The 25,822-nt window shown below is 45.6% G+C and overlaps 3 protein-coding genes across 3 annotated transcripts; all 3 read right to left on the bottom strand.

The window, feature by feature from the left end:
* Positions 1 to 25: 25 nt before the first annotated feature.
* LOC128299580 (uncharacterized) lies at positions 26 to 1,663 on the bottom strand. Its single transcript, XM_053035585.1, has 4 exons — positions 1,655 to 1,663; positions 1,286 to 1,516; positions 683 to 913; positions 26 to 310 (listed from the first exon to the last, which is right to left on the bottom strand). Exons 1-4 carry the CDS (start codon positions 1,661 to 1,663, stop codon positions 26 to 28), a joined length of 756 nt encoding a protein of 251 aa, XP_052891545.1.
* Positions 1,627 to 5,649, bottom strand: LOC128309444 (probable ATP-dependent RNA helicase kurz). The gene is made up of 4 exons (XM_053045835.1): positions 5,534 to 5,649; positions 2,133 to 5,467; positions 1,870 to 2,072; positions 1,627 to 1,800 (listed from the first exon to the last, which is right to left on the bottom strand). Exons 1-4 carry the CDS (start codon positions 5,606 to 5,608, stop codon positions 1,706 to 1,708), a joined length of 3,708 nt encoding a protein of 1,235 aa, XP_052901795.1. The 5' UTR covers positions 5,609 to 5,649; the 3' UTR covers positions 1,627 to 1,705.
* Positions 5,650 to 5,963: 314 nt separating this feature from the next.
* Positions 5,964 to 25,528, bottom strand: LOC128309968 (cytospin-A). Its single transcript, XM_053046486.1, has 14 exons — positions 25,333 to 25,528; positions 24,602 to 25,095; positions 19,222 to 19,963; positions 18,927 to 19,103; positions 18,732 to 18,833; positions 11,648 to 12,502; positions 11,267 to 11,576; positions 9,453 to 10,904; positions 9,065 to 9,219; positions 8,766 to 8,972; positions 8,569 to 8,692; positions 7,012 to 7,140; positions 6,395 to 6,669; positions 5,964 to 6,309 (listed from the first exon to the last, which is right to left on the bottom strand). The coding sequence occupies exons 1-14, from the start codon at positions 25,495 to 25,497 to the stop codon at positions 6,220 to 6,222; spliced, it is 5,277 nt and encodes a 1,758-aa protein (XP_052902446.1). The 5' UTR covers positions 25,498 to 25,528; the 3' UTR covers positions 5,964 to 6,219.
* Positions 25,529 to 25,822: the final 294 nt, after the last annotated feature.

The following is a 25,822-nucleotide window of genomic DNA, read 5'->3' as shown; positions in this document are numbered from 1 at the left end:
GATCAATCCCTTCTTTTTAACGATTTCATTCGATCGTTTGCTGCTTTTCCGGCGAAAGCATCGAGTAGAGAGGGAGCACCCACAGTGGCCGGCTTTTCCGTAGGGCGGAAACACCCGTGGTAAGATTTTCCGTATCGAGCACATCATCCGTATCGTCATTCACCTCACTGTCGGTATCGTTACCTTCCGGTAGGTCGCCCTCCGAATCATTGACGTGCGGGAGATCGTACGCATCCAGATTAATCTGTGGCAGTACCGGAACCGATACGGTACCCCGTTTCTTTTTCTTGACAGATTTCGATTTCTCATCCTTGTGAGATCATATCAGCGAGTAACAACTTATAATCCAATCACAAATTCAACAATTTCGGATGCTCTTACACCAAATAAAAATTCCAAAACAATTGTACCGTTTTTCAAGTAGCCAGGCGAACTCCGAAAGGAATACACACTTCATCTTCCAACGCACGGTTCCGATATATTGGAAACGTCTTTTTTCTGCCGTAGCTGATTCTTCTTCGAAGGTGGCCATAACTTTCCAACGTCCTCGTGACATGATACCGGCAGAAAGTCGCAATATTCATTGAAGAAAACTGAAACAAAGATCAATCCCTTCTTTTTAACGATTTCATTCGATCGTTTGCTGCTTTTCCGGCGAAAGCATCGAGTAGAGAGGGAGCACCCACAGTGGCCGGCTTTTCCGTAGGGCGGAAACACCCGTGGTAAGATTTTCCGTATCGAGCACATCATCCGTATCGTCATTCACCTCACTGTCGGTATCGTTACCTTCCGGTAGGTCGCCCTCCGAATCATTGACGTGCGGGAGATCGTACGCATCCAGATTAATCTGTGGCAGTACCGGAACCGATACGGTACCCCGTTTCTTTTTCTTGACAGATTTCGATTTCTCATCCTTGTGAGATCATATCAGCGAGTAACAACTTATAATCCAATCACAAATTCAACAATTTCGGATGCTCTTACACCAAATAAAAATTCCAAAACAATTGTACCGTTTTTCAAGTAGCCAGGCGAACTCCGAAAGGAATACACACTTCATCTTCCAACGCACGGTTCCGATATATTGGAAACGTCTTTTTTCTACCGTAGCTGATTCTTCTTCGAAGGTGGCCATAACTTTCCAACGTCCTCGTGACATGATACCGGCAGAAAGTCGCAATATTCATTGAAGAAAACTGAAACAAAGATCAATCCCTTCTTTTTAACGATTTCATTCGATCGTCTGCTGCTTTTCCGGCGAAAGCATCGAGTAGAGAGGGAGCACCCACAGTGGCCGGCTTTTCCGTAGGGCGGAAACACCCGTGGTAAGATTTTCCGTATCGAGCACATCATCCGTATCGTCATTCACCTCACTGTCGGTATCGTTACCTTGCGGTAGGTCGCCCTCCGAATCATTGACGTGCGGGAGATCGTACGCATCCAGATTAATCTGTGGCAGTACCGGAACCGATACGGTACCGCGTTTCTTTTTCTTGTCAGGTTTCGATTTCTCATCCTTGTGAGATCATATCAGCGAGGAACAACTTATAATCCAATCACAAATTCAACAATTTCGGATGCTCTTACACCAAATCAAAATTCTAAAACAATTGTACCATTTTTCAAGGAGCCAGGCGAGCTCCGAAAGAAATACACACTTCATCTTCCAACGTACGGTTCCAATTTATATTGATACGTCCTTTTTCTACCGTAGCTGGTTCTTCTCCGAAGGTGGCCATAACTTACCAACGTCCTCGTGACATGATACCGGCAGAAAGTCGCAATATTCATTGAAGAAAACTGAAACAAAGATCAATCCCTTCTTTTTAACGATTTCATTCGATCTTCCTCTGGTTTACAGTTACTTACACTTTGGATCTGATTTCCACAATTCGTGGAAACGCTGTGCGTTGAATATTTCGTTCGCCAACATCAACTTCAGGGCAGCATCGATTCGTGGGACGGCCGAAGAATATTGCTTCAGCACAGATTCCGGGGACGAAAGTAACGATTTCCGGAATTGTTTCAAGTGTTTGAAGATAATACCGGCCAGAATGAATTTTAGAAGATATCTGCAAAGGAACACATTAGCATTTTTTCCCTTTCATAACGTCCTCCCTAAGTATGCTTACTTGCAGCGAAGCATATTTTTGGGCATCTCTACCAGCGCACTCGGTAGCTCCCAGCTTGTTTTGCCGATCGTCGCCCTTACGTGACATTCGATCGTATCGCTGTGCGCATTGTACGATGGGGCGATAGGTTCCTCCAGCACATCGATAACGTTGCACATGTTAGGCACAAACTTGGGCAACCAGTCCGGTTCGATGGCCGTAATGCCCCGCAGAAACATTTTCGTTTTATTGTCCTCCTCCCCGTCCACTGCTCCCGTCGGAACGATCGCTTCGTACGCTTCCTGGTAGCAAACCCAGTCCGGATGATCCCGCCGCAGCACGGAACTCGCATGCAGAAACACGGGCTCATCGATCATGGGCAGATTGTATGCGTATTTTAGCCTGCGTGCATCGGCCTTTAGTTTGATCTCACTCTCCGGCAGCTTGCGTGCGATCTGATCCGCCATACCAATGAGCAGCAGCTGTCGTAATAGTCGTATTTGCGTTGCCGTTGGTGGTGGCATATCCGGATCGACCATCAGATTCACATCGAGCAGGTTGGCGTTCACCTCGTTCGTGAGCTGTATCCGCAACTTCCGTATTTCTCTAATTGCTTTCAGACGGATGCCATTCTCCTCGCAGAACTCTTCCAGCATGCCCTTGTTGTTTGCGTGTTCCGCCGCGCCGACCGCTTTTAGTAAAATCATCGGATCCCCTAGCAGCAGTGATTCACCCGTGCCGGCCCACACTTTCCGCTTCTGGCGCCAACGTTTGCCATTTTCCGTGTTATTATCCGCCTCGGATAGGGACACCTCTTCCAACACTTCTTGGACGGACAACGCCGCAACGAGACAGATCGCGTACGGAAGCAGTGTATGCTGATGACTTAGGGCTAGGATTTTACCAAACCGTGGAGCGACCGGAAACGCTGCCATCGTACGACCCAGCTCGGTCACGCGTGTAAGCGTTTGATTCTTCTGCACCTTGCGGCTTCCTTCCGGTGCACGGACAATGATTTCCTCCAGTGCACCAAGCTGCAGCAAACGCTTTTCGGCGGACTGCAACTGTACCGGGTCGGGTGGCGATGGGAATGGGAAGTTCGTCACCTTATCGATTCCCATACACTTCATCTGCAGCACTAACCCATCGACTGGCTTCTGCTGTACTTCGGGTGGTGCGAAGTCTACAAACTCGTAGTTGTAGACGGCACTGGAGTAGAGTCGGTAACAGTGACCGGGAGCAACACGACCTGCACGACCGGCACGCTGGTTTGCCGAAGCTTTACTCGTATACGTAACAACGAATGCGGTCACACCGGTCGTTTTGTCGTACAGTTTCGTCTTTTGCCGGCCCGTATCAACCACGTACTTAATATCCGGAATGGTAAGTGACGTTTCAGCTACATTCGTCGCAACCACACAGAGCCGTGCACCTTCCGGTGTGGCTTGGAAAATTCGCTGCTGCTTTTCCGGCGAAAGCATCGAGTAGAGAGGGAGCACCCACAGTGGCTGGCTTTTCCGAAGGGCGGAAACACCCGTGGTAAGATTTTCCGTATCGAGCTCATCATCCGTATCGTCTTCCACCTCACTGTCGGTATCGTTACCTTCCGCTAGATCACCCTCCGTATCATCGACGTGCGGAAGATCGTACGCATCCAGATTAATCTGTGGCAGTACCGGAACCGATACGGTACCGCGTTTCTTTTTCTTGTCAGATTTCGATTTCTCATCCTTGTGAGCCTTCTTTCCGCGATAAACGTTATCAAACTCGTCATCTTCATCTCTCGCTTCTTCCTCGTCGTCCTTTTTATCGGTCTTCTGCACCTTGACTGCCTCGGCTTTGTCGCCTTGGAACGGAAACATCTTGCGCAATTTGCGTACCATCGTGTTTACCTCCTTCTGACCGGTCAGAAACACCAGTATACCTCCGTCCGGGAGTTTGGTGTGTATTTTTACCGTCTTCAAAAAAGCTTCCTGCAGATAATCGTCCGGCGTGGTTTTGTTAAAGTGTACCGTCACCGGAAACTGACGCGAATCGATGCTAATTACGGGCGGTGTGTCCAGGAAGAGCTTTTTGTTTTCCGTGAAATCTTGTACTCGCAGCGTAGCTGACATGATGATGACGCGCAGCGGATTGTTGCCACGTTTTTCGCGCAACCGAACAATGCGCGACAATAGCCCCATTAGGATGTCCGTGTATACGCTTCGTTCGTGCGCTTCGTCCAGTATGATACAGGAGTACTTGCTGAGCAGAAAATCGACCTCGATCTCCTTCAGCAGCACACCGTCCGTCATGAACTTGATTTTTGTGTGGTCCGTCACGTTACCTTCGTAGCGGATCAGGTAGGAAACGACATCGGTCGACAAGTTCATTTCCATCGCTACACGCTTCGACATGGATACGGCGGCTACACGGCGTGGTTCAGTAATTCCGATCAGGCCCCGTTCGCCGTATCCGGCTTCGTATAGGAACTGTGGGATTTGAGTCGTTTTACCACTTCCCGTCTCACCGGCCAGAATCGTTATTTTGTTCTCGCTTATCGTTTCCATTATCACCTGTTCCTCACCGAGAATGGGTAGCTTTAATCGATCCGCTTGTATTTTTGGGTCCCGATCCACATGAATGTAGGTGGCCGGTTTGCGGTCCACAATGATGGGGGTTTCTACTTTCGAATCGGTTGGTGTTTCATCCGGTGAGGTTTTCGTTGCTTCTTCACTCTCCAATGGTACAGACGGTACTGTCGGATTTCCCGTCTGTTCGCTTTCATTGCTTTCACCTTTCTCTGCGGCCGAATTTAGATCCTGTTGATCCTGTTCTTCTTCCCTCTCCACCTCGGGTGTTTCTGATTCATCTTCACTGGACGATGATGAAGAGTCATTTAAACCAACAATATTTGGGTTATATTCTGCTTCATCACCTTCGCCCGATGCTGATTCTTGCTGGTGCAACAGCGCCAAACGTTTCCTTCGACTACCGACCAAACTTTTTATTTTGGCCACTCCCGGTGTTTTCGCGTGTGTGGCGGGTTTTTGAACCAAAGTAACACCATACTTCTGTTCCTTAAAATGTTGCTTAAGACCCTTCGTTTGCACATCGCTTAGCTTCCGAAAGCCGCTCAACTCTTCCTTCGTCGCCTGTACCGCGACCAGCGACGCAATCAGCGACGTTCGATTCTCTTTCTTCTTTTTCTGATCGACAATCTTTTCCAACCGTTTGCGCTGCTTTTTCGACAGAATTTTTGTGACCACCGTACGATCCTTCTTGATTTTGGTCGCGCGCTTTTTCGAGGGTAGCACCAACGCATTCGAATCATCCTGCACACCATATTCGCTGCCAGCTGCAAAGTCTAGTTTGATCTGGAAATGTTACGATACGGCGACGATTATGTTTCACCAAATAATCTTACACGATCAAGGCATTACCTTTTTCGTTTCCGAATTATCAATGATGGTTTCCACCTTTTGGCGACCTTTTTCATTGAACCTTCGTTTACCCATTTTAAATATTTGAACCTGAACCACAGCCGGCTTGAATGTTGTGCTCGCTTACCCTTGTTTACATTTCAGAACAGCACGTGCTTTTGACAGCTGTTGCTCCAATGTTTTGACAGCAGCTCATGCAAATGCACAATGGGTAGTCCACAAATTAAAATTTGAATTTTTCTGTAATTTTGAGTTAATTGTAACGTATTTTCTCACAATTTTCAACTACACGATAAGATGTTTTTCAAAGCTATTAGCTCACTCGTTATTTCTCATATTCTCTATCATTCAATTGATTTCGTTACATGCTCATTCTACAATGATTTTTCAATTGGGTGAAAAGAAATAATGAAATAAGTAACACCATAACTCGTTTTTATTCGTATGTATATATTTCAACAACATTCATAGTATTTTTGTTTCAAATAGCGAAGCAATTCAGGAGTGTAATCTAATAAAATAAATAACAAGTAAGAAGTAGGAGCAGTGAAGAATACGATGCGCCTATAGCAGCAGCAGCATTACACAGCAACAGCACTTGCCAGGCCAACTTTCATCAAGGCCTTTTACGGTAAAAAATAGGTTGGTAGAATATGCAATGGAATGCACACGTTTCCGTCGTTGTCTTATGTTTCAAAATGTTTATAGATGGCCGTTACGTAGCCCATTACCTGCTGCCAGTCCGGTCGTTCCTGAAGGCACATCTCGTCAATGCTCTGTGTGTGTAGACGAGAAGATAGATGAACAAAGTAGTTAAACAATCTATTGCAACCAGCATCCTTTACGCCAAATATGCCTTACCAAAGACGTCTGAATGCCTACGCTTTCGGCCGCGGTAAACGCTAGACTAAAATTGCGTCGTTTGTCGTTCTGATTCAGCTTATCGTAGGGGATGCGATCGGGCAAATAGGAGTGCATGATGGCGCACAATGCTAAACCGTCATTCCAAGACGAGCTAAAGTTTGTGATGTCAATATTCCGATATCCAACCGTTTTGTTTTGGCACCATTTCAGCAGTGCATTTCGTTTCGAGCCTCCATTTTTTACTAACGCATTCAACGGATCTTTTCGTTCACCTATTTTTGGAACAAAAAAAGGCAAATTTAATGGTATTGTCACAAACAGTTATTAAGCTATGTCAATGTGAAAATTAACTTGCTAGCTTGCTTGCTTTCCGGGTCGAGAACAATTGAATGAAAAAGGGTATCAGATTTTAATTTTTGATTTTGTTTACTACACAAAAATCTACACAAAATCACAAATTATGCAAATAGCAAAGCAACGAAAAGAAAACAAATGCAATGATCATAGCTAAACTGCCCAACAATTGTTTTGAAATGTACAAAAGCAACAGCACCACACGATCTGGAAATCCTAGTACTAGATACAAATTATATGTTTCAAATAGTTTCACATACTTATGTCATTGTAGCTATTTCGACGCACATAGTCCATCGTTTTGTGGGAAATAATTGCTGGGTTTAATGTTGTGTTGCAACCATTGTTGCTGGTGATAAGATTGGATTTTTTCATCAACATTACTGTGTCTATAAATCGTTGAAAAAGAGAAGAAAAATGAATAAAACAAAAGAATACAACTAAAATCAGGTCAACAAAAAAACGTAAATTTGCTAAATAAAGAAGCAAAAATGCTACAAATTAGAAACGGTGAAATGGGCATCCATAAAGCATGCTTATTTGCAATAGAAACAAAAAGCAATTATCCCTGCAGCATCCAATGAACATCCAATAGGTTTGTTGATTATGCAGACAGGGGTTTTCTAAATTAAATTTATTAAAAAATATGGAATAAAAACCACCCAAAGCTCTTACGTACCAACACCAACCATTTATTGATTCATCGTTGAAGTTGAAGTTCAGCGATTAATACTTACTTTACAGTAGAATTAGTATCATTAATATGCCATTAACAGTTTGGTTTTGCGCTTTTAGTGCTCTCCACAATGTCGAAGAAAATGTGAAGTGCAACTAAGAATAATGCTTGCATGCATATCAGACAAATGTGATTACTCATCAACAACGCTGTCGTGCGATAAATTAAGTAAAAAAAAGACATGCATACAATAAAAGGTCTTATTAATCGTATAATAAGAACGTATTTGGAATAGAACGGGAAGAAAAGGGAAAGGAAACAATACCAGGAAAACAAATAGCCAATTAAAGCGAAATAACACACCAAAGTGGATAAGTAATCCCTTCTCTTAGTTTAGTGTCCGTTTAGTGTCGTGGGGTTTCCATAATTAATTTAAAAAGGGATTTTATTTTAGATTAGTTTTGCATATGAAGAACGACACTTTCTACAACGAAAACAAAACAGACGTTTGTCTTCTTAATTCTTCTGAGAAGTTAATACCTATAAGAGTTATACCCGTCTACAAGTTAGGCCACCACGAAAAACAATATTACACCTTAAAAACCAATTGGATTACATAACCCAGCCCAAGTACAAGTTCAGCAGTAAGCTTAAATATATGAAACCCAAGTTTTTTTGTATACGAGCCAGTCACCCACCGGTGCAAAACTACGACCTACAATCTTTTTTTCTCAAATAATGTTGGGGATTCTATTAGTAAATCAATAAAAAGTGTAATTGTTATAGGTGTAAGTGAAAAAGAGTAGGATAATGGGAATTTGTGTTTTGCTTATACTATTCAAATTTATTCGATTCAAATCTGGATTAAAAAGTGTGTAAAACAATCGTGGCTAAACCTTAAAGTATAGCATAGTATAGCATGCAGGCTAGTGCTTTTAATGAAAACTTAAGAATAAATATAGGAACTATCTATGTTTGATTATTAGGGGGAAATACAACATACAAAAACCCAATTTAAAAAGCTACTACAGACAGACACGGCCAATCAGTGCCACAACTTGCTACAAACACTACAAGCGTATGCCAATCTTCAACTACATAGGACGACGCCGAGGAAAATGGGCATGTCGCTGTGAATTACCTGCTGAAGCGTTGGGTTTGGAATTACTGTTCACGTTGCTTCCCACAGTAGGCTGCTGCTGTTCTCTCAACGGACTTTTAGCTCGATGGCTGCACACAATAGTCGATGGCTGCACAGGAATTTGCTGTCAAATATTGTTGGGGGAAAGTTCATTCATTGAACATGAACTCAAATACATTTCGCAGGTTAACACTTACGATTACGTTGTTTTCATCATTGTTGTTGCCATTTACGTGGCTCTTACTAATATTGTTGCTGATACTGTCGTGTTCATTGTTGTTTATAGTATTATTATTCGTACTGCTAATTGAGGAATGTTTTGTGGATGGGGTGGGATTTGCGTCAGCTGGAATGCTGTTAATGCTGGAGCTGGAGCTGCACCGCGAATCGGAATTTAGTTTGGTCTGTTAAAAAAACAATCATAGAAATACACAAAAAAAACTTGTTAATAAATCGTTACAGCACCAAACACACACGTGCTTGGTTAACACGTCACCTGTTTGGCTGAATTTTCAATGCTCTCAATAAGGCTCTTTACCGACAGCCGCGAATCTTGCCGCTGAATTGCGGACTTTTGCTGTCGCCGAACGGCCATTTCCTGTTGCACGGTTGTAATGAGTGACTGTGATTGAGTCTCTTTTGAGGTTAGCACTGAAAAATCGTGAACAACAGCAAAAAAAAGTTCAATAAATACAAATCTCATTCGAATGCATTGTGTATATGAAATTAAACATGTAACGACAGCAGCAAACAACATTATTTAACTAACAAAAACACACGTAGTTAACAAGCGGAAAGCAGACACAACACACGGCGCGGTAAATAGAAACAACGGCTCACAAGATATTACAAAGCAAACATGCAAACCAAAGGGAAAAACTTACTAGGATCATGATCAAAGGAATAACTTTTTGTTACAATACTTCTTCGGTAAGGTATATTTTCGTACAATGATTCGGCGGTCGCAGTGGAAGGTGTTGGGGCCTTGCGATTTGCGACAAATTTCGTATTATTTTTTGTTGGCAATTTCGGTGCTACCACAGCTTGTTTGGTGGATTCTTTCTTGGCGCGTTCCTGCTTACGTTTTTGTAGCTCCTCCTCGAGTACGAACTGTTCTGTCTGTTCGTCGATAACGTACACAATCGTCTTCTGAGCAGCCAAGTTCTGTTCGCTGTCCGTTCGAGGAAGTGGTAAAGGTTTACGATTTTCCACTTTACTCTTATGCTCAGAAAATTCTGCCATGCTTTGCTGCAAGTCTGACACATCCTCCAATTCCGTCTGAAAAGTGACGAGTGAAGGTGTCCTCTTCTTTGATGCAACCTCAACTCCACTTTCTTTGTTATGTTGCTTCATGATCCAAATTGTTTCATTACTAGTATCTTGCGGCCTCTGCTGCAGGAAAGGCTGTTCATGACGTTCGAGTTTTAATAAACTATTCAAGCTCGAGCCACTTATCGAGCGTTCGTATCGAAATTTGCGAAATTTGCTCAGGTTCGTTGCAGGCTTCTGTGCCAATCTGTCGATATCCGGCAGGATAAGATCGTCGGTGCTTTTCGAGTAGAACAGCCCTGAACCGAAGTCTGACGAATTGAGTGCCCGGTGTTGTCGATGTTTATGCTGCCGATGGTACAAACCATCCGCCCGCTCGGTGGAACTCAAATCCTGCGTACTCTTTGAGGCGAACCGAGGAATCGGTTTAAACAGGGCGTACGGACTATGGAATAGATTTTCGGTGCTCTGTGAAGCGGCGATGGGTCGAAAGGCGGGAGGATTAACTTGATATTCTCCAACCTCTTGGGCCAATTCATCTTCCTCACTAGCAGGCACGCTGACCTCGGATATGCTTTCAGATGACGGTGTATTACTCTGCCGACTGTCCTCGAACGGTGTCGATTTCCGTTTCGTAGCACCAATCACTTCGCAATCATCTTGATCGGATTCGCTATAGTCATAATCCGTACTGCCCAACGTTTCAGCACTGGACCGTTCGTCTGCGAAGCGGACTACGTGTTTCGGTGGTTTTGTTTTTGGTAACGGTGGTGGCACATCGGAATCGGAGTCGGGAACTGTTCGTGGTGGAGGTGATTGCATCACAACCTGCTTCTTGGATATTTCATCCGAACCAATCGCAAGGGTACTACCGCCGGGCGGTTTGCGATCAAGCGAAAAATTATGCATTTGCTTGCGGAGCAACTGAACACGGTACGAAAACTCGTCTACATTCCGATCAAATGTGTTTAGATTTTCAACCGAAGCGCTCAGATCTTGCTTAAGAACGTTCAAGCGCTCGTAACTCAACTGAACATCGTACGCATTGCCGATACCTTTTAAAGATTCTGTGAAACATCAAATTATTATTACTTCTACAACTACCAAGCAAGTTGGGTGTGTTCTATTGTCTCCGGTTCTGTGCAGAGTTTGCAATACAAAACGTAACTTGGAAAAGAACAGAGAAGTTATGCACCTTCCAACCACAAACGTGGTACGATTTTTACTCGACTGATACTATAGATTCTTAAAATGCAATTGTGTAAAATATGATTATTAAGTTAGCAAAAATGAAGATAAAATTAAAGGAAATGTAAAATACACTACACATGCAAGAAAAAATAACAACATTTCCTTCAAACAAATGTTTCTAAAGATTGATTCATGCACGGTGTTAGCCTTCCGAACGATGTCAATGTTTGATACTCACGTTTGTTCAGTTGTTCGATCTGCTGTTCGAGCACGCGCACCTTTTCGCGCAGTGCCTTATTGTCCAGGGCAAGCTTTTCGCGCGCGTTTTGTGCTTCAGTCTTAAAATCGTTCGCCACCCGTACCGTCATCAGTAGGTCGGATTGGAAATGTTCCCACTCGTCCGCTTCCTGCTTCCTAAGTCTAGTTTCTTGGTTTAGTTCCTCAGTCTTTTCCATCAGCTGGCGCTCAGTTTCACCAAGATGCTTCTGCGTTTCCGACAGTAGCGTTTCCAGCTGGGATTTGTCCTCCAGGAGGCATTTGTTTTGAACCTGTTGGGAAGATAAGTTGATGGGAATTTATAGCTCAATCGAAACGTATGCCATCAGCTATGCATCGTTACCTGTAGTTCATTGATTGATTCCTGCAGCTGCTGAAAATCGGTGGCCATCTTTTGCTTTTCCTGCGTTACGGTTTCATTCTTATACTCCAAGTCCGAGATGACACATTTGGCGTTGTTTCGCACGACTTTGCATTCCTCGTTTAGTCGTGCCATTTGATCTTTGAGCTTCTGGATCTCGCACTGACTGATGGATACCTGCTCCTGGAAGGACGCAATCTGCGTTTCGAGCTGATCCTTCTCCTTTCGGGCCACATCGAGCAATTCCTCCAGGTCCGTTTTGTCGCCCATTGCCCGGTCCTGTTCAAGTTCATCGATTTTGGCCCGCGCATTCTCGAGCAGCGTCGTCAACCGGCTTATCTCAATTAGCTTAACCGATGCGTCCTCCTTCGATTCCATCAGCTGCGCATTTGCATCCTTCTGCTCGGCGTTTGCTGCGTCCAGTGATGATTCTAGCATACTGATGCGCCCGCGGGCCCGCGTTACCTCGCCATTCCGTTCGTCCACCATCGCCTTCAGCTCGTTCAGCTCGGCGTTTAGATCCTCCTGCTTCAACATCAAACATTCTCGCGCGTCCTGGGCATTCTTCAGCAAATCGACCAACTTTTGTTCACGATCCGTCGGTATCATGTCCTGCTGGTTTGGTTCGCGCAACAGTAGCTTCTGGAGCGTGCCAACCTGGATGCGCGAATCTTCCAGCTTTTCCGTCTGGCGACACAACGACTGGAAGATGACATCCTTCTCCTCCGCGAGCCTTTCGTTGTCGGACTGTAGCTCCATTATCTGCGACTGTAGGTCGGCTAATTCTTGCAGCGTTGCCTGCAGTTCCTCGTTTGTGGAGTAATGCGTTTCCTCCATCTATGGGAAATAAGGGGACGTTAGACAAAACAAAACCATGGAATGCTTGATGGTAGTGAAGGCAATGTTACAAAGAAAGATTACTTCACAATTCAAAAAAAATAAAACAATCAAGAATTATCAAAGCAACCATTTGCGAACGGCACCTGTCACATTTTTTCGCAATGTCGCGCAGGAATTTCCAAACGTCTATACGCAACATCCTTCCCGTAAAGGAATCCACACGAACGAGAAAAATAATGATAATTAATTTAAGCATGCAGAATGCACTTCCGGACACGCGCTAAAGAAAAGAGAACAAAGAATGTGCCAAAAAAAATGCGTCCGATCCATTAGCAGCGATTATGTACGCACAGCTATACCCTCTTTATATACTTCTACGCAAAGGGGTTGAAGCGTATACGCGACAACGGAACGAATTGTGTCGCGATGGCATGCTGCTGTCCGTCACTTCGACGGCAGGTGGTTCCTATTAACCTCCGAAATAAACTCTCAACACACCCTGTGCCTCCGCTTTCAGTTTTCAACTCTAGCACTCGTGTTTTTTTTATCAGCTGCTCTTGTGTGGTTTATTTTTTCTTCTTTTAAGTACCCATTAACAAACGTTTTACAATAAATATTTTGGTTTTCTTCGTTAAATTATACACTATTTTGGTGATGCGGCTAACGGTCGCATTACGTTAAGGATGTTTGCCCAATGGTATTTTCTAGGATTTCAGCAGAACAATTACATTTCTGTCACATGTTTAAGGCTTCTCCGTCTTTTTTTTTTTTGCACATGTCTTTTCACAAGTGTGTTGTGGCCCGATCACGGTGCGGCCGTGGCGCACACATCGACACGATTATCGGGCGGTGGAGCACGGCACCAACGGGAAGTGACAGCACCGAGACTGATCAGTAAGATAATTAACGAAGATAGACCCAGAATAATGCCGGTAGTGACATCGTTCAGCGGTGTACCGGGATATGGATGCATCGTCATCAGTATCACCTCCGCGAGGCAGTTCAGCAGGGAAAAGATCGTCACCAACACGAAACCTGCAATTTTTGGGTGAAACAACAATAAATGTGCATTATTGTACATTAAACTTTCACATTCGTAAAACATACCCGACATATAGTTCCGATTCGGCAGCCAGTCACAGTGGCGCGACTTGAAGCCCAGTATGCCGAGTGCGATCGCGGAAAACCCCGCCAGAATGCCCATATCCAGATAGAACTCACGGCCCAACTTCGCCGTCATGTACAAACTGAGCCCGGAGTTCATAAAACCGCACAGTACTAACATCAACGACACAGCGCCAATGGTCGCGGAAGCGTTCGCCATCTTTCGCCACGATTTGGACCCGTTCGGTGGCACCGCGCCCCAGTGGCCCGGCTTTTCCGGATCCGGTAGCGGTTTTTCGCTGTAAATGTCCGAGTTTAACCGTGGGCTTATGATGGCTGTCGTCGGAACCAGCATCGGTGGTTGCTGGGGTTGCTTCGGTGTGCTGGATACCATGATTGCCGGTGGACACGGTGTCGTTGCAGCACGTCTCGGCGTTGTGTTGGGTGTGGTAGCGCTGAACGGTGAAGAAGAAGCAGGATATCCACGCCATTGCGCGTTCGGCGGCGCTTTCTGAGGTGTCGTCAACAATTCGTGCAGCTTCTGTGTCGCGGGATTTTTCTTCGGTGTAGTTTCTTCCCGCCCCGGGTGTGCTTTGGATGGTGTCGTAGTGACTGATCCACCACCACCAATGTGTGGTTTGGGAGTATCACGACGGGACACCTGTACGGAAGAGACTCCTGTCACTCCCCGTTGCTGCTTCGACATGGACGACGGTGTGCGATGAATGGTGGTCGGTGGTTCTTCCGTCCCGTTGCCACCATTGCTGAGACACGTTTCGTCTTCATCGTCGGCAATGCTCGGGATGATCGCGTACCGATGCGCCCGTCCATTGTGCATCTGTATAATCTCCTGGTTCTCATCGACCAACTCTTCGTCCTCCTCCGTCGGTACCATCTCAAAACGCTGGTTATTGCGCTGATCGTACAGTATGAACGATTTCGAACCGAAATCGGACGAGAATGCATTCTTCAGCCGCGAACCCGAGTGCTGATCGAGTGCCGTTGAATGTGAAGACATCATCGGTGGCAAGCTGCGGAACTGATCGGACAGATTGTGCACACCACCATCATCATCGCAGTTCTCATCCTCCTCCTCCTGCTCCTCTTCATGGGTTCGATTCATTCTATCCGTACCACCGAACCGCGACTGTCCCGGTGCTGTACCGTTCAGATTCGGCACGCTTCCGACGCGATCGAGAAATTCTTCGCTGCGCGTTGCGCTTCCCGCAACGCCGAGGGACAGCTGCGTCTCATTGACGACACTGTACTTGCGCACCACACTGAAGGGAATCTCCTCCACCGGGACTAATGCGTAACGGCTACCACTGGTGCTACCGTTTATTGAGGGTGGTGGTGGTTGATGTTGCTGTTGCAGTGTTCCATTCCCACCGACGGGACCGTATCGATCAAGCAGACGTTTCTGGACCAACGGTTTGCCAGGCATCGGCGAACCACCGTACTGCGCCCGTTGGTCAAACGAGGCGAGACTATGCTGCCGGTTAACGATCTTCGACGTGATGCGATTGTACGAGCGCGTTAGCTGCTCGTTGCGCCGTGTCGCCGTCGAGCTGGTGGTGGCCGCCACCGACATAAGCGATCCCACCGCTCCAGGCGTTTTGGGTGGCGTGTAAAATTCACTCTGCTGACAGAACGCCGGATTGGTGTAATTATGCTGTGACGTCATGATGCTAATGTTGGATGCGTTTTATCACTCTGCAAGCGGGGGCTATACTTTGGCGCACTTTCGACTAAAGTTAGTCACACTTTTCACCTTTCTTTGTCCACCAGCTGGCCAAAAATGCGCGCAAAATGGTAATGTTTCCTGCACGAATCACAGAGTCCCTTTGCAAACAGTCTCTTAAATTCTAACACTAGCGCGCATCACACATCCTCACTGCGCAACGGTTCGAAGCCTTCTGCGCAAAACCCTCACACCGGGTGTGTGGCATGTACGCACCCCGTTGGTCCGTTGGTGTCGAAGAAAAACGGTCGCTTTTCGGCAAGGGGGATGTAAAAAAAAAGCGAGGAAAAGACCCTTCGGTTCTACCACCAGCAGGATCCGTCCCGTTTCAAACCCTCTGCGGCAATAGGGGGAAGCAGCGCGGGCACAAAAGTTCGTTAAAAATTTACACTCTCCGCTTGGCTTATGTACAACATTAATGCCACCAGTGATCCCCCCCTGTCGAACGACTCGAATGCCTCCCTTCGCCTCCTTCTCCTTCTGTCCCCTGTTTTCCAACAGTGTGTGTCAATATGCGTCCGTGTCCGTGGTATTAGCACGCGCCACTACACCAGCAATGCGCACAGGCAAACGGGCACAGGACGAACCAAAGGGACAGCAAACGAAGCGTGCAGAGTACATTAAGGGATGCCCTGCCGCGCACGGCCCTTTCCTCCTGCTACTTCGGCGCTAACTCCCAAAAAAAACCATCCATCTGCCCGCACAAATAGACTCTCGCTTTCCCTCTCTGTTTCGCTTGAAGCGTAATGCGGCAGCGTAATCGGAAGTGCCCGAAGGAAAGCGCAAGCCGTTTCAAGAATTCATTAAATGCCTGTTCCGTACGGTACAAAGAAAGAGAAGAGCAAAGGGCATGATCGGTCCCCTCCGTGTGCGTATGAGGATGGTGAAGCCGATACATAGAAAAAGGTGCAGCAGAAATGTAGAATTCGATAAAAACAGCTGTTCCGGAGGAGATCTCGTTCCGTCTTTACGCTGCCCTTGGCATGCGGTATGATCCAGAACGCGGAACATCGCCGACGGTGCTGGTGGTTGGTGGTGACAGGAGGATAAATATAGCTTCCCTCCATCAAAGACAGGACGAATGCTTACGTTTCTTATAAGCCAGGATATCCGAAGAGTGCTTGCCGTAGCATGAACGAGTTCGAACATGTATCTAAACGGCATACGAATTGGCATAAAGTTTAAAAGCCGCCCCGCAGCACTTGGTCTGGCACGCGCTTACTGGCCCCGAACCCAATCTACTCGATCGCTTTATGATAAGCCGATCAAACATTCGCTTATGTACGGGTAATAGTTGGAAGGAGAGCGCACCAGCAATTGCGCCACTAAATACATAGGGAGCTAGGTAGTTACGTCCTTCGCTATTCTGGCAGAATCCTACCCAACAAACGTTTCGATTCATCGCGGAGCCTTGCAACATATCATATTGAAACATGAAACCTACGGTAAAGAGTAAATCGGCACCATTGAACAGGGCGCAATTTTGCATCACTTGTGTGTATGCTAAGGGAGGTTCCGATTATGCAAACAACACTTTGCAGGAAGGTAAGGTTTGCCTATGCGAGTGTGTGAATACATTGAAAGTTATTCGTGATTCATATCATTGAAGGTAAAGAAATGTACAAAATTGATTAGTTATAGAAAATACATTAATACGACATTTAAACAGCGATTTAATGGTTGATCATATGATCTCATGTTTCTTTTTTTTTTTTTTTTTGTTTCGTTAGAACGGCCTGGCCGTATCGACCTTATTTTACCACGTAGCCGGATAGTCAGTCCTTGCTACGGGGGATTGGTCCGGATGGGATTTTGGTCCGGGCCGTTCGTGTGAAGACCTGCTCCGCTACCATTATGCCACCGGGCCGCCCCGATCTCATGTTTCTTACTTTCGAAACAATTAGTGTTGGATGAAACTTATTCGGCTTCATAAATGAATTTATTAACGGAATCTCTATTTCAGAATCCTCAAAATTTCATGAAGCATTCAAGAGTTATGACCTCCAAGGAGCTTCATCCCGCACTGCTTTTAGCATTCATGATTCTTTTGAGAGTCAATTACTGATTTGAATGACTCCTCAATACAGATTCATACGAATGACTTTTCTCGAACGATTCATTCAGCACAACACTAGACAAAATACATTTTAAACATTTCCTTTTACCATTTCCCCAACAGACGGGTGGTTTTTGGAGTTTTAAAACCATTTTCCTAAAGTTAAAATCAATCATTCGCAACAAACTCTGGCCAGTAAAATCATACATGCAATTAAAGTTGTAAACAACAAAACTGGATGAATAATTGATCAAGAATTCAAAATCATACCGTACGGCTTCTTTTCTGATAAGCAACATCTCTGGACCAGCTATAAAGCTAAAACTCGACACCACCGCCTTAACATCCCAAAGAAAATTTGTTTGCAGGTATCATAAACAACTGCAAAATAAATGATTGCATATCTTATCTACGAACTAAACTACCCAAGCTGGACACAGGCAAAGCGTGCCGGTGCCGTTATCAGCTTCCGCTACGCACGACGTTACCAGGTACGTAAGATACCAGATATCATCATCCACCAACGATGAATATTGAGGCGAAGGTATTAAGGTATTGCTGTAAGATAAAACACGCACAGGTCTTGTAATCACAGTTTCTGACGTAGACACGGTTTTAAAGGAATAGGAGAAACTCCTCTTTCATGTTATAAATGATTCACTTCGTCATAAATGGCTTCTTCTTCCACTTTACCGGCACAATAACCTGTAGAGATAGGCCAGATATGGGGCTCTCTTGGACTTCATTTAACCGTAGCTGGATAGCAATTCATGCATTCTGGGAATAAAGACCCAGATGGGATTTTGGACCGATCCTGTCATGTTAAAATCGGCGCCGCTACTTAATACACCATCGGGTGACCCCGATGGCATAACTTACTAACTGGCGTTACTAGTTTTAAATTTGGCAAGTTGCGGGATAGTAAAGGTTTTTCCTACCGCGGAACTGACCAGATTGGATTCGATACCAGTCGTGTAGTATTATGACCAGTTACTTCGTTAGACCGCTCAGGAGTAATAGAAGTGTTTTTATCTGGAACAGAATATTCATTAAACGTGATCAATGATAATACCCCACGGCAGCTCATCCCGATCCGTCCCAACTAGACCCAGACTCCAGACTCATTCCGCATTTTAAATTGTCCATTGCGCAAAACATTCACAACCATTTCTCTTCTCTTGCTCTTAATGATGTTGCCGTACGATCAACAACTGCAGCGTAATTGTCACTTTTAACTTGGCGTTCCATTATCAAACGTTGAAGTAATCATTCTTTGCGTCGGCCCAGTATTGTAAAGATGCACGTATGCATATATCGTTACTAACCTGAATAATTTTATCTTGCAAACACGCCACCGCTATTTCGCTGCTGGACGATTGTTTGTCCCAATCGGGCGTTACGCAAGGTGTACCTTCAGCATCCATGTTCTGTTGGACATAAGAGATGGGTGATTAGTGCGATTAGTGTTACGGTTTTGGTTAATCCGTCCTTGAAGTTTTAAACCCATTAACCACACTTACATTCGGAAGCGCGATCGATGCCGGTGCAGAACTGTGCAACCGTTGCGTGTTGCGTAGAAGCTGCTGCTTTTCCGTATCGGACAGCGGCGACTGGACGACCGTTTTCAGCCGATCCCGCAGGGATTCGTTCTCGTTCAGCAACCGATGCAGCTCACCGTTGCTCTGCTCGTGTGATGCCTGGCCAAAATGAAACGAAATACCAAAACGCATTCAGTGAATTGCCGACATGGACACCCGACGATGTGACAACTACACGCGCTGCATCCCTAGTCCCCCTTCCGGGCCACTAACATACCTTTAGCTGCACGACTTCGTCACGCAACAGCAACAGCTCCTCCTGGCAACTCGTCATCTCGTGCACCCGCTTCTCGAGCCGGACGTTTTCGGACTGCAGCTTCTCCAGATGCACCTGCAGTTCGGTCACACGGCTCTTGCTAGGTGATGTCTGTTGCTGTTGCTCCTTCCGACCGCCTGACGCTGCCTTTTCCGGCCCCACGAAACTGATAGCGGTCAGCTGTTCCATGCTCGAGCTCAGCCCGCCACTTCCGATGTCGACGCCACGCTCGTTTAGCAAACCATCATCCACGACCGCCGCCGCTGTCGACCCGGATGCTCCACCCGGTGGGAATTTGTTCAAGTGGTTCGTCGACACGGTGGTCGCCATTTGCGCCATCTGTGCCGATGCCGTTCGGCTGTGCTGTGTATGGGGATGGTGATGTTGCGTGTGCAGATGCGGCTGGTGATGATGGTGGTGCAGATGGTGGTGATGGTGACCGTGATCTAGCTTTTCCTTGGAGCCGTTAAACCGCTGCTGCTGGTGTCCGGTGCCGCGTGCGGATTGTGCCGGTTTCGCAGCGACCGGATACTCGAGGCTCGATGCCGATGCGGCACTCTTCAGCAACCCGCCACCACCGTTTGCAGCACCGTGGTGTACGTTGCCGGTGACACCTTCCGCATGGCCCGAACCGGCCGCAGCGACACCGACCGAGGATACCGGCTGTTGGGACTGATGTTTCTGTCCCGATGGGCCTTGCCCTCTACGGAACAATGATTTCAGCTTGATCATACTTTATCCTCTCTCTTTCTCACACGTGCGCGATTCACTTTTCACGCGGGCAGCGTTCTATGCCTGTGATACGTTTTTTTTTTCCTTTCACGCACAAAATTGGAATATCCGCGGAAGTGTACTAGCACCAGAATTGGTGCAAGCACATTGGGTGAATGTTTGCTTTGCGTAAAGTTTTGTTTTCTACTTAATTTTCACTTCTTACATGGTGAATTCTCACTGTTTAGCACTTTTTCTCTCTTACTTTCTATTACGGCTTCTTACGGAAAGTTTCAGTCTAGCGAAACATCTTCAGTGAGTGCCATAATGCAATTGGAATGCAATAATTCTTCATTCATACTTTCTCACTTGGGATCGAAAATCAAATCGAAAGTTAGATTAGTCAATTGGCCGTTAAACGATCAACTGTTCGTATACTCCCTTATCGAACATATTCTTTTCTTCGCTTTGATTGACACCCGGGTTAAACAATTGATCATCTGACAACCATTATATTGGGGGTTGTTAAAGTTGTGATTTCTTTTTATTATACCTATGATCATGTGGAAACGATAATTTTTCTTATCGAAAAAAAGGGGGCGAACATGTTAGTCACGCGAGTTGGACTCCACTGACCACATTTTAAATTTTTGAATAAATAGTAGAAATTTAGGTTGTCTCAGACGATTGTATTTGAGTTGTGACAATCTTAGCGTAAGAAAATCACAAAATGTTTAGTGTACACATAGACGCCTCAACAGTTCCCATCTCTTAACTTTAGGAAGATCGTCATGTTATCCTTGAGTGCATAATACAAATAAAATGGAATTATTTATCTGTGAGTAAATTTTGATCATCTGTAAAGCAAAAATCTAAATACAATATAGGCCAGAAAGCTTAAGGAAATCAAAGGTTTCCTTTTGTTTGAAATCTGCATGAAATGTCCGTTAACATGAAACCCAAAACCGTCCGTGGGAATCATCATAAGTCCCGTATGCACCACAAAACTGCATACATTTATGCACCTTTCATTTCTACGTTCGCTTGGGGGTTGTGCGTTTGTATGTGTTTTGCTACATGCGTCAATTGTGATCTAAAGACTGCTCCGGTCGTGTTTGTAAACACAGAGAGCAATTTGATACATCTCCGCTTGGCAAACCTAAAGCCACCGAAACCAGAAACGATGTGAATCCGGCAGCGACGTCGGTGAGATATCCAAAGATCATAACAACCATGGAAAAAGGTACACATTTGTGGTCTGACGATGCCCACCAGACCAGCTGCGAATGCGAAATTAATGCCATGTTCAGCTCATCTCATCAACGCGGTGTGAAGGCACGCGAACCATGAACGATTTTCGCTCAAGTGTCGCCGTGTCCGGAAAAGGGAATTCGACATGTTTCGTGCATGCACTGCTCTCCTGCTAGTGCTGCTAGTAGTACGTAGGATCAATTAATCTTATCGCTCCAAGGTCAGGTTCAGTTTCCTTAAACAACCGACCGGACCGTGCAAGACGACAAACGACCGCAACAGTTAGAGCGCGCGCACTGTCCGTCTAGGCAATTGGTCCACCTTGCTTGCTCATTGCGCGCCTTCTTCTACACACTTTCAGTCGAATCGAATTCAATCAACGCAAACACCAGGACAAGAATCACCCATGCGCTTTGTACAGGTGTTTTTTTTCATTTTACTTCATCTTCTCATCACCCAGTACACCCCCGTATGTGTGTGCAGTAGCAAAAAATTGGCTCATTAATTCGCCACCGACGAACGAAAGTTTCAATCGCCGGGGGTGGCCACCCATGTGTGGGTGCGCAAGGGTGCAACAACGTAAAAATTGTCGCCTACCGTGCCGGGAGGGTTATTAATTCATTACTTTTGTTTTCAATCGTTCGAATGGCACTGTGGTGCACTTCCTGTATGTACCGCTTGTTTGTTTGCCTTTTTTCTGCAATGGCATGGCATGAACGGATGGCTAAAACGAAAACGGAGAAGCATTAATTGAACCTTCGTTCTTCATTTTTTAATGGCGCAATTCAAGAGCGTAATTGACCGTTTGATGTTTGTATACATAAATGATTTATAGATGTTCGCTGGGTGGCAATTGGTCATTCAACTTTTAAACTACTTTCAGGTGTAATTGATAGCTTTGAAGAAATTGCAATCGAAACCAAAGCGGACGAGATTTGAACCAGTTGAGTATTCTCAACGATCGCTTTGGTGATTTACAATCCCACCATTCAGTGACGTGATGCACTGGAAGATTTGCAATTCAATTCCCCGGTAAGTCGCAACACATTCCAGGGTGTCATTACACCTCGCTGTACAACCCTTCGTCTAATTTTTCCCAATGATCTTGTTCGAGCAACCGTTGTTAGAGCGACGTGAGCAACATACGCTAATCGTTTCGTGTGGACGTTAGGTGTAAAAATGTAACGGCTCGTCGAACCTCAACCGCGGGCCGCACAGGCACTACGTCAGCGGCGTTTGCTTACCGAAGGGGAACATGTTATATGGTGTTTACAAACAATCCGCCGTACAAACAGCAAGATTAAGCTTTGGAGGGAATATTTCTTTAACCTTAGCCCTCTACAAGGACGTTTGAGTTGTGGTTGGTATATTATGGGTCACGTTTATATCCAATGAACTTGCGTTCCTAGTGTGATGGATTGGATTTGATTATAGAGATCTGGATCTAGAGTTTCTTACCAATGCGATACGTTATGGAGATATTAGAGTGCAGTTAATGATATCCCTGACAACGGGATAACATACATAGATTGTGGAAATAGATCCAAGTAGGTAAAATTTAGCGAGCTGTGAATTGATCTCCACATCCATAGCTACGCGATCGTTGCATGCTAGCCTAAAAAAAACCGTTCCGCCAAAAAATAAGCAAACAACAGAAGATGCACGAAAAAGAAAGACCGTGTGATTCGCCGGTCCGCCACGGATGGTTCGCGAGCATCCCCAGACCAGCCAACCGCCAGGTTCGGTTCTCAAAGAGAAAGCAGCCCAGAAACATACATACGGCAAATAGTAATGAGCCACACAGCCAGGGCGCACAGCAACACACAGCCATCAATTAAAAGGGGTGAGCTGGATTCAGTTCCGAAAAAAGTGCTGACGGATGTTGGCAGAGAACCGCAGAGAGACCCAAGACTTGACACGGCGGCAGGAATAGTTATGGGTTTCGGCCACTGAAAGAAAGTCGTTCCGGACGAAACCTTGCAGTTGGAGTGCAACACCGTCCGCTGCAAAACTGGCACTGGAGAAGGGTCTTCTTCACTTCCCAAAAGGGCAGCTGCAGCTTCACGATCTAGTTGGCGGAGTTGTTTGCAAAGCCTCTTGCACAACGCGACACACATCAACAGTATTCCACCACACAACCGATCTAGAAACCTGCTCCCAAAACAAGAACAAGAGCAAAACATGGTTTTCTTGAACTTTTCTTCGCCGCAATATCCGCTACGGTGGCAGCAATCTTTCTTGCGCTGATCTCCGTTTGTCACACATACACAACCACACACATACAGACTACTTTCGGGTCAAAGCATTTCGAGTGTGGTTCGATACCAAGATTAAACTGAAACATCACTCAACCACCTTACGCCTATCTCAGGCGACTGTTATTCACGACACTTTTCCACACCATTTGCTACAGCTTTCTGGCGTCTTTGCGAAGGCAACCAAAAACTCTCCAACACACAGCGAGTGGAACAGCACCACAAACTATCCGCAAAAGCAGCACCCGCGGAGTTTACATTTCGTGGACCAGCAAACACGGCACGTACGAAACCGACCAGCAGGTCAATCCATCGAGAAGCGTTTGCTTATGAAACTAGGCTACCGTAGCGTCTTACTTTAGTCGTTTACGCACTAAGTTAGTAGGGGGTTCGCGCAAGTTAAAACTACAACGACCATCGCGGTTTTCCTTCAACGACGACGACGACAACGACGGCGGACGGTAGCGATTTCTTCCCGAAAAGCAACACAAACCAACCGGTTCAAACGATGCAACTACACAACTGTCAAACTCTGCGCACGAACCGGTTTTATTTGAGGTACTGTCAAACGGGCAGATCGTTGCGCTGCGATCGACGCAAACCAACGACTGAAATGGTTTGTGGAAAATTGGTTTCACTTCACCGCCGGAATGCTTATCTCTCTGCTGGAGGATTATCTAGATATTCTGCTTGCGTAATCGTGTAGCTCTTTTTTCGTAATGCTAATGAGAATGTGTAATGTCTTCTCTGTAGTGGTACGTGGAAGATTACAGCAGTGTTCTGTGCTCTCTGCATTCAGCGTGCGTTTTTCGCCTGTTTACCACCCATTGCGACATTTATATGGGTTATGGGGTATGGGTTCAGCAAACGACGGCACATTTTAAACTAATTACAACTGACATTCCCATTGCATCATGGCGATAATCCTCTACCGTGTCTTTCAACGATTCGACTTAATCCTTTAGCCAAATGAAAGTAAAAAGGATTGCTCCAGTTTACTTCGAAGGCCATCCCTAACTAAATTTGTGCTTCTCGAGCTGGGTAGAAGTTACAGTACACGTTGCATCGGTTACACTTCTTGGATATCCCATTTCGTGCGGTGGAAAACGGTCATTGTTGCTTACCTCTGTCTGCCGAACCCGCTCAAGAGTGGCTTTCGCTTAATCGAAGAACGATCTGCAACTGCTGGTTCTTTCCTTACTGCTCGCTGAAACAATCGTCCGTTATCCAATGGAGCTGGTGGAGCTTTTCTTACCACCACGATATCCTTCTGCGACGAGTTTGTCAATGTGGAAGGGACAGATGAACTCGCCCGGCTAGACGATGCTTTGGACGTTACAGAACGACCCGAGACGGACGATGGTGCGGGTGTACTGCTGGCCACCGTTATCGGACGAGCGAATAGATTGAGTCCGGGTTGCTTGCGGGGTTGCACTATCTGCCGGTCTATTTCCGATAGCACCGATCTATCCGACGGTGCCCGCCTTATGTTCACCAGCGGTACGGCGGCATTCAGCTGTGCCGAAGTTATCGAAGAGTTTCTTGCGATGTTTATCTGGTGTAATCGCTTTTTATTGATTTTAGCCGTTCGATTGCCCACACCTTTCGATGGCGTTACCTGCGAAGAGAAGAATATGGGCCGAGTAGTAAGCGCATAATAGCATTAGAAACTATTTTAACTACTGGATGAGTAATTTGTTCGCAATTACGAAACACTCCACTGTGTTGCGGTTGTAACGGTATGATGTATGCACTATCTATTTGTCACATCGATAGAGCACTTCGAACGATAAAGGAAAAACGGTCACACACTAAAAGGTGCCCACGTAGCTTACGCATCGGGTACACCACATACCGTAGGTTTCGAAGATGAACCTTTCAGAAAACGGTTCGGTTTGTTCTCGTTCGGTGGTTCTAACGGTGGGTTGCTGGGCTGGGTTAATTCACCCACTGGTTCAAAACTATAATCATCGTGTTGCCAGGAGAAAACGTTCCGAATTTTCTGTCGCAATGTACTCATTTTGAAGGCGGAATTCTTACACCACACGTCGTGTACTTCGGACGGTCCACTGTCTACTATCGGGGTTTCCTTCTCGATCCACTCGAAATGCGCGACGAAACTGATAAGATTTCAGATATTGTTGTGTTGCATATATTTTTGTGTTCGTGTACGCAGAGTACACTGAAAATAGGCCTTGACGGTGACGACACTTGCCGTCGACAGTGAAACTGATAAGCGTGTGTGATTGTTTAGCGAAATGAATCATGTTATTCGCTAGATAAATGATTAAACGAACACAAACTGAGATGCAAATATGAGCTTCTTCCCAAGGAACTAATATGAA

The sequence above is a fragment of the Anopheles moucheti genome, chromosome 2, assembly GCF_943734755.1.
Source record: "Anopheles moucheti chromosome 2, idAnoMoucSN_F20_07, whole genome shotgun sequence".
Lineage (NCBI taxonomy): Eukaryota > Metazoa > Arthropoda > Insecta > Diptera > Culicidae > Anopheles > Anopheles moucheti.
The sequence above is the reverse complement of the archived record's forward strand: the minus strand, read 5'-3'. Positions and strand labels throughout refer to the sequence as shown.